Source organism: Molossus molossus, unplaced genomic scaffold (assembly GCF_014108415.1).
Source record: "Molossus molossus isolate mMolMol1 unplaced genomic scaffold, mMolMol1.p scaffold_m16_p_21, whole genome shotgun sequence".
Taxonomy (NCBI): Eukaryota; Metazoa; Chordata; class Mammalia; order Chiroptera; family Molossidae; genus Molossus; species Molossus molossus.
This window is the reverse complement of record NW_023425357.1, coordinates 35,521,418-35,542,100: the sequence shown is the minus strand read 5'-3', so window position 1 is coordinate 35,542,100 and position 20,683 is coordinate 35,521,418. Positions and strand designations below refer to the sequence as shown.

Below are 20,683 nucleotides of genomic sequence, written 5' to 3'. Positions count from 1 at the left end.
TTTTTATGTTCCATATATAAATTATTTCATAAATATATGTACAGCACATATATAGAAAAATTTTGGACAAACACAAAAAACTTAATGATGGATACTCCTGGGGAGTGAAAAGGTATTAAAAGGAAAGAAGGGGCTTCTGGTTTTCATTTTATATCTTTCTGGAGTGTCATTATTACTTTCTTCACTATGAACATTACTTTGTCATTGAAAATATCTTATTGAAGAATTTTTTAAAATGTCTCGTTAGAAGGAAATTCCTTATACTGTGGATTGTGTAAAGAGCGAGAGATCTGTCTGCATTATAGATCTGACTGTATCAATTATGCAACCCTGGCAAGTTAGCTTCTCTTGACTTTAGTTTCCTCATTTGTAAAATGAGAGTTGGATTGGATAATTTCTAATGTCCCTCCTAGTTCTATAGCCATTTGGTACTTTATCTTCATCAACCCCATGAAGTGATATTAGTAAACCTAGTGTTAGATTAGGGATTGGAGGGGGGGAGAAATAAACTTATCCAAAGACATAGTTAAGGAGAAACTTTTTTTGTTTGTTTAATCCTCACCCGAGGACATTTTTTTCCATTTTTGTTCAGATAGAGTGGGAGGGAGAGAGAGGAAGAGAGAGAGAAAAACACCGACGTGAAAGGGACACATGGAGTGGCTGCCACCAGCACGACCAACCAGGGCCGGGGACAAACTGCAACCGAGGTACGTGCCCTTAGCAGGAATCAAACCCCGGTCTCTCTGGACCACAGGCCGACGCTCTAACTGCTGAGCCAAACCGGCCAGGGCAGGACAAACTTTTTATAATGAACTTTTATTTTTATGGTCTCCTCCCATCTGAATGTACAGCTTGGTGCCCGATCAGGATGGAATGGATCATAGAAGACGACAGCAAGAAGCTGACTGACTTTTTTGTGCATTTTAGGCCATAGGGACATTAAAGCTCCTGTTCTGTAATATGTTGTATGGTATGCCCTAACAAGCTGAGTTCTGCAGTCAGATAGACCTTGATTTGAATCTAACCTAAGTACCTGCTAAAAGGAAGGGTCTGAGCAAATGCCTTTACCTCCACAAACTGCCATATTCTCATCTATTAAAATAAAAAGAACATAGCCTTGGGATATTTGGCTCAGCAGTTAGAACATCAACCTACGGACCAAAGAGTTGAGGGTTCGACTTCTGGTCAATGGCACTACCTCAGTTGCAGGTTCTATCTCCCACCTCAGTCAGGGTCACGTGGGAGGTGACCAGTCGATATGTCTATCTCACGTCAATGTTTCTCTCTCTCTCTCTCCCTTCCTCTTTTCCACCTGCTCTATCTAAAAATTTTTTTTTTCTCTATTGATTTTAGAGAGAGAGAGGGAGAGGGAGAGAAATATCAATGAGAGAGAACATCAATTGGCCACCTCCTGTATGCCCCCCACTGGGGATCTGGCCCACAACCTGGGCATGTGCCCTGACAGGGGATTGAACCGGCAACCTCTTGGTGCATAGGTTGATGCTCAACCACTGAGCCACACTGGCTGGGCCACCCACTCTAATTTTAAAAATCAATGGAAAAATATACTCAGGTGCAAGGATTAATAAAAACCAAAACATAATAATTAATAATACTTAACTCGCCCTGGCTGGTTTGGCTCAGCAGTTAGAGTGTCGGCTCATGGACTAGAGAATTCCCAATTTGGTTCCCACTAAGGGCACGTAACTAAGTTGCAGTTTGTCCCTGGCCCCAGTTGGGGTCATGCGGTTGGCAATCAGTTGATGTGTCTCTCTCACACTGATGTTTCTCTCTCTCTTCCTCCCTTTCTCCCTCCTGCTCTGTCTGAAGATAAATGGAAAAAAAATGTTCTCGGGTGAAGATAAATAATAATAGTAATAATAATAATACTTAACTCAACATGAAGATTTAAATATGAAGCCCTCTACATAGAGCCAAGCACATAGTAGATTCTTAAGAAATAATAGCTTTTAAAAGTCGTAATTGACAACTATGTCTACACATTTTGAAAATTATATTCCAATATATTTGTATTGTTTTTGTTGCTTTATTTTGTAATATTTTTGTTACCCTCACCTGAGGATATTTTTCCATTGATTTCTGTGTGTGTGTGTGTGTGTGTGTGTGTGTGTGTGTGTGTGTATTGGAAGGGAGGGAGAGAGGGAGAGAAATATCAGTGTGAGAGAGACACATCAATAAGTTGCCTCCCAACACGACCCCGACTGGGGCCAGGGATCAAACCTACAACCCAGGTACGTGCCCTTGACTGGGAATCAAACCCGCAACCCTTTAGTCCACAGGCCAACGCCCTAATCACTGAGCTGAACCAGCCAGGGTGCTTTCTTTTATTTTGATTTTTTAATCCTCACCCGAGAATTTGTTTTTAATTGATTTGAGAGAGAGTGAAAGCAAAAGGGAGAAAGAGAGGGAGAAACACTGATTGGTTGCCTCCCATGCTCCAACTGGGGATTGAACCTACAACCTGTGTACGTGACCTGACTGGCAACCCTTCAGTACACAGAATGATGCAACAATCAACTAAGCCACACCAGCCAGGGCTGTTGCTTTCTTTTAAAAGTTCAAGACATTGGCTGGTATGGCTCAGTGGTTGAGCATTGACCCATGCACCAAGAGGTTGCCGTTTCGATTCCCAGTCAGGACACATGCTCAGATTGTGGGCTGGGTCCCTGGTGAGGAGCATGCAGAAGGTGACCAATTGATGTTTATATCTCTCTTTCCTTCTCACTTCCTCTTTCTAAAATCAATAAAGGAAAAAGCAATTTTAAAGTTCAAGACATTATAGAAATTATGTTGTGTTACCTACAGTTTATTCTTGAAAGGGTATGGCCCTGGCCAGTTTGGCTCAGCTGTTAGAGCATTGGCTTGCAGACCAAAGAGGCGCAGGTTTGATTCCGCTCAAGGGCACATACCTTGGTTGCGGTTCGGTCCCCAGCCCCGGTTGGGGTCATGCAGGAGGCAACCCATCGATGTGTTTCTCTTACATGGATGTTTCTCACTCTTTCTCCCTCCCTCTCATTCTATCTGAAGATAAATGGAAAAATATCCTTGGGTGAGGATTTAAAAAAAAAAATTTTAACCTGCAGACCAAAGAGTGTGTTCATATTGGATCATATCTAAGTGCAACACAGCATGAACTTTATATATTTATTTTTTATCTTTATTGTTGAATGTATTACAGATGTTCCTCATTTTTTCCCATTGACCCCCTCCTCCCCTCTCCCGCCCCCCTCCTGCCTTTTCTCACACTGTTGTCTATGTCCATTGGTTATGCATATAAGTCCTTTGGTTTATTTCTTCCCACCCCCCAACCCTCTTCTCTTTGAGGTTTGTCAGTCTAGCAACCAATTTGTTCTTCTTAATCCCTTTACCTTTTCCACCCATTCCCCCAAACCCCACCCATCTGGCAACCAACAAAATGTTCTCTGTATCTATGAAAATGTTTCTGTTCTGCCTGTTTATTTTGTTTGTAGATTCCATTGTCAATAGATATGTATTCATTGCCATTTTGTTTATTCATATATTTTCTCTTTTTCTTCAAAAAGACCGTTCAACATTTCATATAATAACAGTTTGGTGGTGATGAACTCCTTTAACTTTTTCTTGTCTGGAAAAGTCTTTATATGGCCATCGATTCTAAATGACAGCTTTGCAGGATAGAGTAATCTTGATTGTAGGTTCTTGCTTTTCATCACTCTGAATATTTCTTGCCACTCCCTTCTGGCCTGCAAAGTTTCTTTTGAGAAATCAGCTTACAGCCTTAATGGAACTCCCTTATAGGTAACTAGCTGCCTTTCTCTTGCTGCTTTTAAGATTCTCTCTTTGTCTTGAACCTTTTGCATTTTGATGATGATGTGTCTTGGTGTGGGCCTCTTGCAGTTAATTTTTGGGGGGACTCTCTGTGCTTCCTGGACTTGTATGTCTGTTTCCTTCACCAAGTTAGGAAAGTTTTCTGCCATTAATGTTTCAAAAAGGTTTTCAATTTCTTGTTCTCTCTCTTCTCCTTCCGGCGCCCCCAAGATGCGAATGTTGGCACGCTTGAAGTTGTCCCAGAGGCTCCTTACACTATCCTCATTTTTTTGGATTCTTTTTTCGTTTTGCTGTTCTGATTGGGTGTGTTTTGCTTCTTTATAATCCAAATCAATGGTTTGCTTCTTGGATTTACGTACTCTACTACTGAATCTTTGTAAATTATTCTTTATTTCAGTTAAAGCCTTCTTTGTTTCTGACTGTGCCTCGATCATTTCTGACTGGTCCTTTTTTATGCTCTTGAGGCCCTCACTAAGTTCACTGAGCATCCTTATAAGCAGTATTTTGAACTCAGCATCTGTTAGGTTGCTTATCTCCATTTCGCTTATTTCTTTTCTTGGGGTTTTGTTCTGTTCTTTCATTTGGGATCTGTTTCTTTGTCTCCTCATTTTGGCTGCCTCCCTGTGTTTGTTTCTGTATATTACTTAACGAGAGGTAATGGGGGCTATCTGAGACCAGATGCTCCTTGTTTGAAAGAATTTAGGAAGCAGGATCCAAAACAGGCCAATCCTATGGTGAAGCAACTGGCAACAGCTTGGGTGGGCCTGAAAGTTGGGTGGGGCGGAGCCTCAGGGAGTCACCAGGGCGGGGCTACCAGTGTGAGCCAGGTTGCTGGAGTCCCAGATATGGCGACTGTCTGCCGCCCCAGGGAAGGGCTCACCAAAGGAACAAAGGCCTCTGACAGCACATTTGTCCGGGAGAAAGCCCCCTCTCCAGCCCTCGCTCCAGTGCCAAACAGCTCAGTTTTTCCCTGTATGTCTCTGGTTCCCCTCGAACTGCCTCCTCTCCGAGCTTAGAGGGAGTGAGTCCGATAAGTGTGCGCGGGCCCTTTAGGGAGCTGCCTGGGGCTCCAGCCGCGTCAGCTTCCCTGAGCCTCAGTTTCCGCTGGTTTTTCCAGCCAGAAGTTATGGGGACTTCTCTTCCTGGCACTGGAACCCTGAGTGGGGCACCTGGTGTGGGACGGGGACCCCTCAGTCCTCAGGGTGGACCTTCCCAGCCAGGTGTCCCCCTGATTTTTATTGTCCACACTTGGGTGTGGGACCAGCCCGTAGGCCTCCACCCCTCGCGCCTCCGCCCCTCCTACCAGTCTGGATGTGGCTACTGCTTTAATTCCGTAGTTGTAGGACTTCCATTCAGCTTGATTTCAGGTGGTTTTGAATGATGGTTGTTCTGTAGTTTAGTTGTAACTTTGATGTGGTTGTGGGAGGACGCGATACCGCGTTTACCTACCCGCCATCTTAACCGGAAGTCTCGATGGTTTGCTTCTTGGCTTTACCTACTCTACTATTGAATCTGTGTAAATTATTCTTTATTTCAGTTAGTGCCTCCTTCATTTCTGACTGTGCATCCTTCGTTTCTGACTGGTCCTTTTTCATGCTCTTGAGGCCCTCACTAAGTTCACTGAGGTTCTCACTAAGTTCATTGAGCATCCTTATAAGCAGTGTTTTGAATTCTGCATCTGTTAGGTTTCTTATCTCCATTTTGCTTAGTTCTTTTCCTGGAGATTTTTTTCTGCTCTTTCATTTGGGACCTGTTTCTTTGTCTCCTCATTTTGGCTGCCTCCCTGTGTTTGTTCCTGTGTAGTACTTAACAAGGGGTATGGGGCCAGCTGAGACCAGATGCTGCTTGTTTGAAAGAATTTAGGAAAACCTGAAGCGGGATCCAAGACAGGCCAATTCTATTGTAAAGCAACTGGCAACAGCTTTGGTGGGCCTGAAAGTTGGGTGGGGTGGGGCCTCAGGGAATCACCAGGGCGGGGCAACCAGTGTGAGCCAGGTTGCTGGAGTCCCAGATATGGCGACTGTCTGCCGCCCCAGGGAAGGGCTCACCAAAGGAACAAAGGCCTCTGACAGCACATTTGTCCTGGAGATAGTCTCCTGTCCAGCCCTCACTCCAGTGCCAAACAGCTCAGTTCTTCCCTGTGTGTCTCTGGTGCCCCTCGAGCTGCCTCCCCTCCAAGCTTAGAGGGAGTGAGTCAGATAAGTTTGTGTGCGGGTCCTTTAGAGAAGCTGCCTGGGACTCTAGCCGCCTCAGCCTCCCTGAGCCTCAGTTTCCACTGGTTTTTCCAGCCAGAAGTTATGGGGACTTCTCTTCCTGGCACTGGAACCCTGAGTGGAGCACCTGGTATGGGACGGGAATCCCTCAGGCCTCAGAGACAACCTTCCCAGCCGAGGTAGCCTCCTGATTTTTATCCGCCACACGTGGGTGTGGGACCAGCCTGTCTGCCTCCACCCCTCCTACCAGTCACGATGTGGATGCTTCTTTAATTCCATAGTTGTAGGACTTCCATTCAACTTGATTTCAGGTGGTTGTGAATGATGGTTGCTCTGTAGTTTAGTTGTAACTTTGATGTGGTTCTGGGAGGACGCACGTTTACCTACGCTGCCATTTTGACCGGAAGTCCTCACAGTATGAACTTTAAAAAATGCTATACTTATTTTTTTTCATAAATAAGAATTTAATTTGTAAAGTAAATAATCATCTCTGCCTCTTAACCCCAAATTTAATTTTTTTCCTACAAATGAGATATATTTATGTAAAACCTTTGGTCTGTTAACCATGGACTTAAGAAAAAAATTAGGTAGTGAGGACCATAGAGAAGGAACTAGAATAGAGAAAATGTGATAAAGAACAAAAAGCAGTTAAATTTGTCAACTGGTTGTCCGGTTGAAGAACGTATTCAGCTAAGGCCCTTCATTATAAGTCATTTCTGAGAATGAGAATAGACACCTGTTTGGGCTGCTATTACAAAATACCATAGACTGGGTAGCTTAGAAATACCAGAACTTTATTCGTCACAGTTCTGGGCAAGGCTGAGAATTCCAAAATAAAGATGCTGGCAGATTCATTGTCTGGTGAGGTCCTGCTTCCTGATTCTTAGAAGGGTGTCTTCTTGCTACATCCTCACATGACAGAAGAGTCTAGAGAGCTCTCTGTGATTTCTTTTATAAAGGCACCAATCTAGTTTACCTAATCACCTCCCAAAGGCCCCAACTTGTAATATTATTGGGAGTAGATTTTTAACATATGCATAGGAGGACACAGACATTTAGTTTTTGACACTTGTAATTCTGCTAATATAGCTGGGTATTGGAGGAAGTCTGTATAGAACTCTGGGGTTGTGAGTGAGAGTAGAAATAGAAGGAAGGAGGAAGGTGATTTATTTATTTATTTATTTATTTATTCATTTATTTATTTATTTAATCCTCGCTCAAGGACACTTTTCCATTTTTTGTTCAGATAGAGTGGGAGGGAAAGAGAGAGAAACATCAATATGAAAGGGCCACAGCGAGTTGTTGCCACCCGAACAACCCTACCAGGGCTGGGGACAAACTGCAATCGAGGTGCATGCCCTTAGCGGGAACCGGACCCAGGTCTCTCTGGACCACAGACAGACACTAACCGCTGACCCAAACCGGCCAGGGCAGGAAGGTGATTTTAATTGGTTGTATTGCTGGAAGTTGTTCTACTTGACCATCCACTAAGACACTAAAAGCTTAGTAACCTTGGCCTTCATTAAAACTTGGGGCTGCATTTTCTTTAGCATATAAATACGCTCAGATTATATGGTGGATGGTCAAGTTTGAAATCTTCAGAGTGAATTGGAGAAGGCAGTTTAGACTACAAAAGTCGTATCACACCTTACTCTTCAGTAAAATGGATCTGTCTACTTGACCATGGTGTACCATACAAGGAAAGGTCTTAGAAGATTCTGGCTATTACAGATTCCTAGTTTTAATGTTGCAAAGTAATTTGTTTCTACTTTTACTTCAAATACCAAAATTTGCAAATGATTTTCTTTTTATAAAATATAAATTGGAAGAGATTCAAGGTTATTCTTGTAGCACTCTTACTTGCATTCCAGTGTGCTTTCTAGAGAAAAAGAAAAGCAGTGGAATTACAGGTACTTGACAAAATTATGCATCTTATATGCACAGGAATGTGAACATCTATTATACCTTGGCAGAGAAAATTATTGAGAACTATTGACTAATTAGTCAGACATTAGGATGATGGTCTTTGTAACTTTGGCCAAGCTATTTGTGTTCCAGAAGCCTTGGTTTCCTCCTGTTTAAAATGAAAGGTTATGTCCCTGGCCGGTTTGGCTCAATGGTTAGAGTGTCGGCCTGTGGTCCAGAGAGACCCGGGTTCGGTTCCTGCTGAGAGCACGTACCTCCGTTGCAGTTTGTCCCCAGCCCTGGTTGGGTCATGCGGGTGTCAGCCACTTGATGAGTCCCTTTCACATTGATGCTTCTCTCTCTCTCTGTCTTCCTCTCTCTCCTTCCCACTCGATATCTGAACAGAAAATGGAAAAATGTCCTCGGGTAAGGATAAAAAATAAAAAAAAAAGAAAGGTTATGTGAGGATTAAATAAGAGAATGATTGTAAAAATGGCATAGTAAGCTTTCAATATATGATAGGCATTGTTAGTGTCCTTGTGACCTTAAATAGGTCCTTTAATTTCTCTGTCCTCTTGTTTTGTTTTTTTCTTGTCTGTAAAATGGTCATAATAATACGTGCTCAACTATACTTTTTAGAGCTACTTCAAGGATAAATATGATAATATCTATAAAATCACTTGGAGTTCTTAGATCTTTGCAATGATCTCTGCTTGGTCAAAGGAAGTGTCATGGCAGTTGACACAGCTGCAACATTTATTTATTTATTTATTTATTTTTAATTTTTTTTTATCCTCACCCGAGGACATTTTTTCATTTTTTGTTCAGATAGAGCGGGAGGGAGACAGAGGAGGAGAGAGAGAGAGAAACATCGACGTGAAAGGGACACATCAAGTGGTTGCCACCCGCACGACCCAACCAGGGCCGGGGACAAACTACAACCAAGGTACATGCCCTTAGCGGGAACCAAACCCGGGTCTCTCTGGACTACAAGCCAATGCTTTAACCCGCTGAGCCAAACCGGCCAGGGCACAGCTGCAACATTTAAAGCCATGCAAAAAACAGTTCATATAGGAACAGCAAAAATAAGTTTCATCAGGACAGCAGTCACCAAGACACTCAGATTGAAGCTTTATATAGTCAACACTCATTTTTCCACCACCTAGATTCTACCATTAACATTTTACTATACAGCCCTGACTGGTTTGGCTCAGCGGTTAGAGCGTCAGCCCATGGACCAGAGAGACCTGGGTTTGGTTCCCGTAAATGGCATGTACCTCAGTTGCAGTTTGTCCCCGGCCCCTGTTTGGGTTGTGTGGGTAGCAACCAGGCAATGTGGTTCTATCACATCAAGCTTCTCTCTCTCTTCCTCTCTCCCTCACACTCTATCTGAAGATAAATGCAAAAATGTCACAAATAAGTGAGATCATGTGGTATTTGTCTTTTTCTGCTTGGTTTGTGTCACTTAGTTGTAATTCCAGTTTGGTCCTGGGAGATGGTCTGTGTAGCTTCCATTCACTCCGCCGCCATTTTGGAATCTCAATCCAATTTTTTTTTAATGCATTTCAGAGTGAATGGAAGACATTAATATACTTCCCTCTAAATACTTAAGCATGCAGCCCTGGCCAGTTTGGCTCAGCGGTTAGAGCGTCGGTCTGCGGTCCGGAGAGACCCGGGTTCGGTTCCCACTAAGGGCACGTACCTTGGTTGCGGTTTGTCCCCGGCCCTGGTTGGGTCGTGTGGGTGGCAGCCACTCGATGTGTCCCTTTCACGTCGATGTTTCTCTCTCTCTCTCTGTTCCTCTCTCTCCCTCCCACTCTACCTGAACAAAATATCAAAAAATGTCCTCGGGTGAGGACTAAAAAAACAAACAAACAAATAAATACTTAAGCATGCATATAAATAACTAGAGTTCGGTGTTTCGTTATAGTTTTTTTTTCCTTTTGGAATAATATTTACATGCCATACAATGCATAAATTATAAGTTTTGACAAATGCATACAATAATAGTCCAAGCCTATCAAGATATAGAACGTTGCCATTACCCTGGAAAGTTTTCTTGTGCCCCTTCTCAGTCAGTTCTCTCTCCCACCCCCAAGGCAACTACTGTTCTGACTTTCTATCATTAGATTAGTTCTAATTATCCTAAAACTTCATACAAGTGTAATCATATCGTTTATATTCTTCTGGGATAGAATTCTTTTATTCCGCATAAGGTTTTTGAAATTCGTCCATCTTGTTTCATGTATCAATAGTTCTTTCTCTCTATTGCTGAGTAGTATTGTTTTATATGAATGTATCACACTTTCTTTATCCATTTTCATGTTGATGGACACCTGAGCTATTTCTGTTTGGAGCTAATATTAATAAAGTTAGTGTGAATATTTTTGTACAACTCTTCTTGTGGGCATACACTTTCATTTCTCTTGGATAAATTCTTAGGACTGGAATTGCTAGGTCAAGGGGTGGGTATATGTTTAGTCTTTTAAAAAACTGCCAGACAGCCCTAGCCGGTTTGGCTCAGCAGTTGGAGCATCGGCCTACGGACCAGAGAGTCCCAGGTTCGGTTCCCACTAGGGGCACATACCAAAAACATCATCATCATCATCATCATAATAATAATAAATAAAAATAAAAAATAAAACTGCCAGACTTTTCCCCAAAGTGGTTGTGCCATTTTACATTCCCTCCAACAATGTAGGTGAGTTTCTGTTGCTTCACACACTCAACAACATTGGTGATGTTAGTTTTTTTTGTCTTTTTAATATTAACTATACTGGTGGGTATGTAGGAATCTCTTTATGGTTTATCTTTCACCTTCTAAATGAAAAACTTATTTGACATGAAAGGGAAGCATTCTTTTCTTCTGCTTTACTACTTTTATTTAGTTTCATATTTACTATCCAGGGCTAAAAAAAAAAGTGCTGACCATCAGAATGAGTAAGTAAGGAGAAGGAGGAAGCCTGTTCTCTTCCTCTACCTTGAGTTCTCAAGACCTCACTAGATGCTTCTGATAGTTATAAACAGTTCATTCTGGAAAGTGAAAGCTAAATAAATAATGATGAAGTTCAGGGAGAGAACATGAGCCCATTCCTTAACAAACAGCATTGTAGGCAGTGTGGAGTTTAGCAAGGACAAGGTGTTCTTAAACACTGCTTTTTGGAAATGTAGATCTCTTTCCTTTGAGCTGGTTCACAATGTCTTGTTTATCTTCACATTGGCTGTTTTCCATGTGAAAGGTTAATTTTGGCTTTATGACATATAAAACAATATGATTACTAAATTTAACACATAAGTTATGTCAAAGACTACTAAATAGAAGAAATACTCAGGCTAGTTTTACAGAATCCTATGCTTCTGTGTACCTAAACATTGATTTGACTCAGATGATCAAAATGGAATTGCATTTCTCAGGAAATCCTCAGTGGTTTGACTAGAAGCCAAAACTCTTCACACTGTAGCTATTTCCTCCTCTCTCCCGTGGACCCAAACAATTACTGGCAAACTGCCTTCAAATTTTTGTTAGAGTTTTCATATGAATTTTTTTTTTTAAACAGCAATAGGCTTTAGGAAATACTTTTTCCCCTTTATCAGGTATAGGGACTTCCTCTTGAAAGCAGATTCTTCTGGATCCAAGAACGATCAGGATTTGGGTTTTTTTTTTTTCTGTTTCTTTTTGTTTTTTCCTTTATTGATTTTAGAGAGAGAGGAAGGAAGAGGAAAAAAGAGATAGAAACATCGATGAGAGAGAACATCGATTGGCCACCTCCTGCATGCCCCCACTGGGGATTTGGCCCACAACCTGGACATGTGCCCTGACCGGAAATCGAACTGGCAAACTCTTGGTGCATGGGTCGATGCTCAACCACTGAGCCACAATGGCCAGGCTTTTCTGTTTCTTTTAATTTGCTATTTCATAATCCCTTTGTTACATTTTTGGATTTTTTTTTCATAATCTCTTTTTTAAAAAATACTGCAAAATTTCTCTTTTCATGAAAAATTGGTGATCCTGGCCTGGGAACTAATTTACATCTTTTTCCAACCTAGTGGTCCTTATTAATCAGGTTTAGTTTTATTTTATAACAAACTTACTTTCCATTCTTCCAGTTATTAATAACTAGGGTCTTTAGGATTTTCAGAATTTATTTAGATTGTGTTAGAGATGTGTCTGAGAGACTGTCCCAGGAACTGTATGAGGTAAAAAGGCCTTTTCAGAAGGTGAACGTTTTGTGCCCAGAAAAGGATGAACTGATTCCTATCTGTAGTGCTAAGTAGGCCAAGAGGAGGAGTGAAAGAAATTTCTTGTTATAGTTTTACGACTATCTAAAGGATGTTAAGCTGATTACAGTGCCAAAGCAACCAGGTGGAAATAATTATCCCCTATAGAAAACAATTAGCCCTTTAGAGGGTCTGAAGTAAGGATATCCATCACTGGCTCTTTCACCCAGTTAGGTGTGATGAGAGTGGGTTTGAATCTTGCTGGTTTGAGGGTAGGCTAGTCACTGGTGTCTGGGTGTGGGGAATGCTGAAACAGACTTTCAGCCAGCCTCTCTATTTTAGCTGTGTGCTTTACTCCCAGTTCCAGAGGTAACTAGTGTCTCCAATTCCCCAGCCTCTATGGGATTCTACAACATGGATTGGCTAAGATTTGACTCTCCCCACTTTTCTTAGGTCTAATAAGTCATTTTATTCCTCTGTCTGCTTGTCAGTTTCCAAAATTTTGTGGTTGCTCCTCTTCTGTTCTCCCTGAGCTTGTAGGATTATGCTTTTAAAAAATCCCCTTTAAAGGTTGCTAATGACTTCTCAGATATAACACCAACATCACAGTACATAAAAGAAAAAAACTGATAAATTTACCTTTATTAAAATTAACTTCTGCTCTGTAAAAGACACCGTGTATTAAGGTTCTCCAGAGAAACAGAGTAATAGGAAAGATGGTTGGATGGATTTATTAATTATAGGAATAGGCTCATGCAATAATAGAGTCCAAGAAGTCCCATCTGCTGTCTACAAGTTGGAGAAACAGGAAAGCCAGTGGTATAATTCAGTCTGAGTTCAAAGGCCCACGAATTAGGGGTGCCAGTGTGCAAGGACAAAAGATAAATGTCCTAACTCAAGGAGACAGCAAATTTGCCCTTCTTCCACCTTTTTGTTCTGTTTATGCCCTTGATCAATTGGATGGTACCCATCCAAGTTGATGAGGGCCACTTTACTTAGTCTACTGGTTCAAGTGCTAATGTCTTCCAGGAACACCCTCACAGACACAGAAATAATGTTTTACCTACCATTAATCTGGGCATCCTTTAGTCAAGGATGACACATAAAGCCCTGGCTGGTTTGGCTCAGCAGTTAGGGTGTCGGCCCTCAGACCAAAGGGTCATGGGTTTGATTCCTGGTCAAGGGCACCTACCTGGGTTGCAGGTTTGATCCCCAACCCCGGGGTCGTTCAGGAGGCAACCAATTGATGTGTCTCTCTCACGTTGATGTTTCTCTCTCCCTCCCTACCTCCTTTTCACTCTCTCTGAAAATCAATGGAAAAATATCCTCGGGTGAGGATTGAAAACAAACAAACAAAAAGTAGACACATGAAATTAACCAGCACACACCATTAGAGAATGAAAAGACAAGCTACAGACCAGAAGAAAATCTTTGTAAAATACATATCAAAGGACTGGTACTCAAATAAACAAAAAATTATTAAAACTTGTCTGGCCAGTGTGGCTCAGTGGTTGAGCATCGACCCGTGCACCAGGAGGTCACTGGTTCTTTTCCTGGTCAGGACACATGTCTAGGTTGTGGGCCCGATCCCCAGTGGGGGACCTGCTGGAGGTGGTCAATAAATGTTCTCTCTCATCGATGTTTCTATCTCTCTCTTCTTCTTCCTTCCTTTCTCTAAAAATCAATAAAATATATATATATTTTTTTTTTTTTTAAATAAAATATTTGGTGAAAGAAAGGGATGAAAGCTTCAAGGCAGACGTACAGTGTACGTGTAAACTGCTTATCTTTGACAGGAGGTATAGTATCTGATTATAGTGCTTCAAGGCAACAAAAACTGTATTTAGAAAGGTGAAAGAATAAACGGATCTCTTGATCAATGGCAATTTGTCAGTTTCTAGCCTACTATGAAAAACACTTCTAAGAGCATTTTCCATTTCGAAAAAACTGTTAGAACACAGTAGTATGTATATGTTAGTCACTTATTTATTTGACTTTTTAAATTCATCTTGACATAAACGTCAGCCAAAACACAAAACAATACCTAATAAATTGCTATATGAAGAATTTGTTTGCCTGGCCAGTGTGGCTCAATGATTGAGTGTTGACCCATGCACCAAGAAGTCACCAGTTCGAATCCTGGTTGGGGCACATGCTCAGGTTGTGGGCCTGATCCCCAGTTGGGGGCATGCAGGAGGCAGCCAGTTGATGTTCTTTCTCATTGATGTTTCTCTCTCTCTCTCTCTCTCACCCTTTCTCTCTTTAAAATCAATAAAGAAAAATAATTTTTTTTAGATTTGTTTAATGTACTTTTTAAAAATTTTACCTAATTCCTAAAGGTTACTTTTGAAGTATATATATTGTTCTCAGTTGAGCATTAACAAATAATAGTCACAGAGTTGAAAATCTCTTAACTGTTTTTCTACTGAGTCAGTGGATGATTTAATCATATGATGTTACCCAGACACTAAAAAACAGTTGTAAATTTTTGTAAGGAATCATATTCTTCAACTGTTTCCTTTTTCCTTTATTTTACATAGTGGAAATTTTTGTTCACTGTTTGGCAGTGGGTTTTATTTACCTAGCAATACCTTATAATGATATTTTATAAGGTATTATCTAAGTATTTTTTTTAAATACCAATTCCTTCTTTACAATGTGCCTATCAGATTCAACAAGCGTGCTTTTTCTTTTTTTTTTTTTTTAAGAGAGAGAGAGGAAGGGAGAGAGAGATAAAAACATTGATGTGAGATAGAAACATTGATGTAAAAGAGAAACATTGATCGGCTGCCTCCTGCACGCCCCCTACTGGGATGGAGCCCACAACCTGGGCGGGTGCCCTGACCAGGAATTGAACTGGGACCTCTCAGTCCATGGTCTATGCTCAATCCACTGAGCCACTCCAGCTGGGTGTGTTTTCTATTTCTTTGACATGGAAATTAAGGCAAAGTGGAGTGTTCTGTTAAAGACTATACAGCAGGTTCCCTCATCTTAGGTTATTACATTAACACATTGAAACAAGAGACCCAACAGTTAGTCTTTCTGATGATTATCTTTCCATATGTGGTTTTCTCTGGAACTGGACTCTACGGGATTAAGAGAAAGCATCTCTATTCTGGAATGTAAAATTTAAATAGATTTCCAGTAATGTATGTTAAACCCTGGCAGGTTTGATGACTTCTGATCTAGCTCACTTTTTTTTCCCCCACACAGATTGATAGAGCTACATTCACCTGATAGCAGAAACACGTTGATCCTACGCTGCAAGGATACAGCCACTGCACACTCCTGGTTCGTAGCTATCCACACCAACATAATGGCTCTCCTCCCACAGGTGTTGGCTGAACTCAATGCCATGCTTGGTGCAACCAGTACAGCAGGAGGCAGCAAGGAGGTCAAGCACATTGCCTGGCTGGCAGAACAGGTAGGCTGGGAGGTAGGACAGGGTTGCCAATCAGAGCCAGGATGGTTCCCCCATTTCATATGTATCATGCAGTCAGGTTCTGGACATCTGGCTTGCAAATTCCTTGTATCTGTATTATTGATCATATAGTCGGGTCCTAGATATTAGCTTGCACATCTTTTGTTTCTCCTCTCTACCTTTTAGCAATTTGTTGCTAATTATCACCTGCACCAGAAGAACTGACCTTCATGATAATAATCATCACTACATAACTAAAAAGAGGTTATTATCTGTCATCTCTGTTCTTAATGACAGAGAATACTTTTCATGATTTTAGAACAGGATCAGCAAACTGTTACTGCAAAGGGCCAGATAGTGTCACAACTACTTGAGTTTGCCATTGTAGCAATAAAACAGTCATAGACAATATGAAAATGAATAGGTGTGGTTGTGTTTCAGTAAAACTTTATTTATAAAAACCAGTAGTAGGCTGCATTTAGCCCACAGGTCATAGTTTCCCAACCCCTGTTCTAGTCTGTTAACAGAGTTTCAGGGGCAGCAGGCTTACTCCCCTGCTCTGGGAAAAGTATAAAATATACAAAATATTTTACAAGCCATTAGACAGATGTCTTCCACAACTGAAAAATGAAGAGAAGAGAAACAAGAAAACCTAAGTGGATATTAGCTGAAGGGAAAGGACGAACTTAATCCAAGTTTGACATAAGGGAGACTAAAAGTTCTATGCAGTGTTATGATACATACTTTTCCTTTTGGGTCTTTCACTGTCAGCTGGACCAGAAAAGAGTTGAAAAATGAAAAGTGAATTTTGGGTTCAAGTGCTAGTTCTGTTTTTCACTGGTTTTAGATATTTTTTAAAGTTCCCTCATCTCTTTAAATTCTGGATCCCTTATGTGTGTACAAGGGGCCAGGGACTTTGTCAGTTATCAGCCCAGGGTGGTTTTGTTTTTTGTTTGTTTTATAATATTTTTTCTTTATTGATCTTAGAGAGAGAGAGGAAGGGAGAGGGAGAGATAGAAAACATCATGAAAGAGAACACTGATTGGCTGCCTCCTTCATGCCCCATCCCCCACCAGGGATCAGGCCCACAACCTGGACATGTGCCCTGACCTGGAATTGAACCAGCAACCTCTTGGTACATGGGTCAGTGTTCAACCACTGAGCCACACCAGCAGACTGTTTTGTTTTGTTTTGTTTTGTTTTGTTTTGTTTTGTTTTGTTTTGTTTTGTTTTAAGGACAGTTTCCCAGGTCTGGCCTCATACCTTTCCACCTCAAAGGTGGTAGAACTATTGTGAGGCCTGGCAATTTTGTTTGGTAGCTTTCAGTGACTGTGTCATAGACCATTTTTAAACTCCACTAATCTATTTTTTTTCAGCTCTGAAATTTTATGAACATTTCAAATAATAATTATAATAAATTAGGACATAGAATTAGTACTGTGATCATTTCTAGGAAGCATAATTAGAATAACTAAATAGAGAAGAAACTAGTGAAAATCATGGTATAAGTACTTATGACTTCTGAAAGTTTTAGTATTTTAATTATGTTTATCAGTTTTTTTTTATGTGCTAGTTGAAAAATTTGATTGAGTGGTAATTGTTTTGTGCCTTCAGCATTATTAGAAATCTTCATGATTTTTAAAAGGTAACATATTCACGTGGTTCAAAAATCAGAATAAAGAGTTAAGAGGTTAACTCAAAGAGAAATGGAGAGGGAGGGCAGGATGAGATAAACCAAAGAACTTCTATGCATATATGCATAACCAAAGGACACCCATGACAATAGTGTGGAGAAGGAATGAGGGGGTGGGATTGAGGAAGAGGGGGGTCAATGGGGAAAAAAGGGGGGAACATCTGTAATACATTCAACAATAAAGATGAGAGCCCTAGCCGGTTTGGCTCAGCAGTTAGAGCATCAGCCTGCGGTCCAGAGAGACCCTGGTTCAGTTCCCGCTAAGGGCACGTACCTCGGTTGCAGTTTGTCCCCGGCCCTGGTTGGTCGTGCGGGTGGCAGCCACTCGATGTGTTCCTTTCACATCGATGTTTTTTTCTCTCTCTCTCTCTTCCTCTCTCTCCCTCCCACTCTATCTGAACAAAAGATGGAAAAATGTCCTTGGGTGAGGATAAAAAAAAGACAATAAAGATGAGTTAAAAATAAATGAATGGCCCTGGCCGGTTTGGCTCAGCGGTTAGAGCGTCGGCCTGCGGTCCTGAGAGACCCGGGTTCGGTTCCCGCTAAGGGCGCGTACCTCGGTTGCAGTTTGTCCCCAGCCCTGGTCGGTTGTGCGGGTGGCAGCCACTCGATGTGTTCCTTTCACATCGATGTTTCTCTCTCTCTCTCTGTTCCTCTCTCTCCCTCCCACTCTACCTGAACAAAAAAATGGAAAAATGTCCTCGGGTGAGGATAAAAAAAATAAATGAATGAATGAATAAATTAATTAATAAATAAATAAATAAAATTAAGTTCAGCCAGTGTAGCTCAGTGGTTGAACATCGACCCATGCGCCATCAAGAGGTCACCAGTTCAATTCCCGGTCAGGACACATGGCCAGGTTGTGGGCCTGATCCCCAGTGGGGGGCATGCAGGAGGCGGCCAATCGATGTTCTCTCTCCATGTTTCCATCTCTCCCTCTCCCTCTAAAATCAATGAAGAAAAAAAAATTTTTTTTATACAATTGATGCTTCAATGAATAACCTCGTAGTCGGTCCGTTTTTACATGTGCTATCTAAACTCTGGTTCCCAAGTTCAGATAGATCAGATAACTAGGGAACCCACATATCTGAATATATTTGGTGTCCCCCACCCCCTGCTTTATAGATTTTAGTGAGAGAGTAAGTGAGAGGGAGAGAGAAATAGAAACATCAATGAGACAGAACATCAGTTGGCTGCGTCCTGTATGCCACCCACTGGGGATCAGGCCCACAACCTGGGCATGTGTCCTGGCAAGGAATCAAACTGGTGACCTCTTGGTGCATGGGTCGACGCTCAACCACTGAGCTATACTGGCTGGACATATATTTGGTTCTTAAGTTTGTGTTAGTGAGTAGTAAAACTTTGGTTAGAAAGGAACGTATCCAAAAATTTGTATCAATTCCTGAAGTTGGATAATGACAGTTCAGAGTACGGGTATTTCTGTATCTGTAGCATAAATTGCTAGAAGTGCTGAGTCAAAGGGTATATTAATTACATATTGCTATATAACAAATTACCCCCAGACATAGTGGCTTTAAAATAACAAACATTTACCGTACATAGTTCTAAGGATCAGGAATCTTGTTACAGTTTGACTCAGTGGTTCTGGCCATGATCCCTCATGAAGTTGTAGTCAAACTGTCAGCCAGGGTGGCAGTCATCTAAGGGCTTGACCAGGGTTGGCAGGTCCACCTCCAACATGATTCATTCACATGGCTGTGGACAGGAGGCCTCAGTTCCTTGCTGCCTGTTGCAGAAATCCTCAGTTCTTTGCCATACAGGGCTGTTTGAATGTTCTCATGACTAGTGGTTTTCCCCAAAGTGAGTGATCTGAGAGAGAGAATGAGATGGAAGCTATTGTGCCTTATGACCTAGTCTCTTCTGCTTTATTCTTTTCATTAGAATCAAGCTACTGAGTCTATCCAGCCGACACCCAAGGGTTTCACCTTTTAAAGGGAAGAGTAGTAAAGAATTTGTGGACATTTAAAAAATTTTTAATACTCATCCTAGGTTATTTTTCCATTTATCTTCAGATAGACTATGAGGGGAGGGAGGGAGAGAGACAGAGAAAAACCTTGATGTAAGAGAGACACATCAGTTGGTTACCTCCCATACAACCCCAGCCAGGGCCGGGGACTGAACCACAACCAAGGTACATGCCCTTGACTGGAATCAAACCCGTGACTCTTTGGTCCATGGGTCGATGCTCTAACTGCTGAGCCAAATCAGCCAGGGCTGTTGACATATTTTTAAATTACCACAAGGGGTATATGCATTTGTAATTTTGATAAATACTGCCAAATTGCCTTCTCTCATGCTTGAATTAATTTAGATTCCCAGCAATGTATGCGAGTTGTCAGACTTTTAAAGTGAACTTAAGCCCTGGCCAGTTTGGCTCAGTGGTTAGAGTGTCAGCCCACGGATCCAAGGATAATGGGTTTGATTCTCAGTCAAGGGCACATACCTGGGTTGAAGGTTTGGTCCCTGATCCCAGTCAGAGTTGTGCAGGAGGCAACCGATCGATGTGTCTCTCTTACATTGATGTTTCTCTCTCTCTCCCTCCCTCCCTTCCACTTTATCTAAAAATCAATGGAAAAATACCCTCGGGTGAGGATTAACAACAACAAAAAAGTGAACTTAATATGGTTTATGCTACATACGGACAAGTAGAAGGGAGAAAAATAAAGCCACCAATTCATCACAGTATGTCCTTTATGGACCGTATTATGTGTGTTTCCTCCACTCATTTGTGAGCTCTTGGAAGATGGGAGCACACTTTTTCCAAACCTTTATTGCCACCAGAGAACTTAGCATCATGCTTTGTGTATAGTAGATGCTCAGTAGTTTTTTTCTTTGTATATACATTCAAAGAGCAAGCAAACAAGTTGCTAATTAAAAATCTTGTCTCAGAACACAACTTTAGTTTTAGGGAATAGTACTAAGAAGAAAAGTTTCAACCACTTTAAAAATAGTACCACTGAACTAATTCAAAACACTGTTCCTAAAATATTCTTGATTTTCACTTTTCTGAGATAGTTGATTGGGTTACCCAAATTAAATACCACTTTCAGAATAAGGTGTTCAAGCTAGATTGGGTACCATTTCTCAGAGGTATTATGAGCTTCTATATCTGATAAAGATTGGACTAACTAAATGCCAAAGCCTTTTCTGACTATAAGAGTGTTTATGAGTGTGAAGATGGCCAAGATAATTTCAGATCATGGAATCTGTTTAGTATAGGTAAGCATTTCTTTTGGCAAGTGGTCCATCACCTGAAAGCTTACATATAAATAAAACCATTTCATTTGCACTTAGAAAAGATAATTATTTAGGGCAAATAAATTAAGAAAATATCATTTAACTTTAAATGATTTCTCCTTAATTTATCTTTTTCTGTTATTTCAC

The 20,683-nt window shown here is 41.2% G+C and overlaps 1 protein-coding gene across 1 annotated transcript in view; it reads left to right on the top strand.

Moving 5' to 3' along the window:
* The window catches only part of SNTB2 (syntrophin beta 2), a 118,621-nt gene that overhangs the window by 59,195 nt on the left and 38,743 nt on the right, over nucleotides 1–20,683 (top strand). The window contains exon 3 of the mRNA XM_036273837.1: nucleotides 15,378–15,588. Coding sequence (XP_036129730.1) covers nucleotides 15,378–15,588 — 211 coding nt within the window. The remainder of the gene's footprint in view (nucleotides 1–15,377; nucleotides 15,589–20,683) is intronic.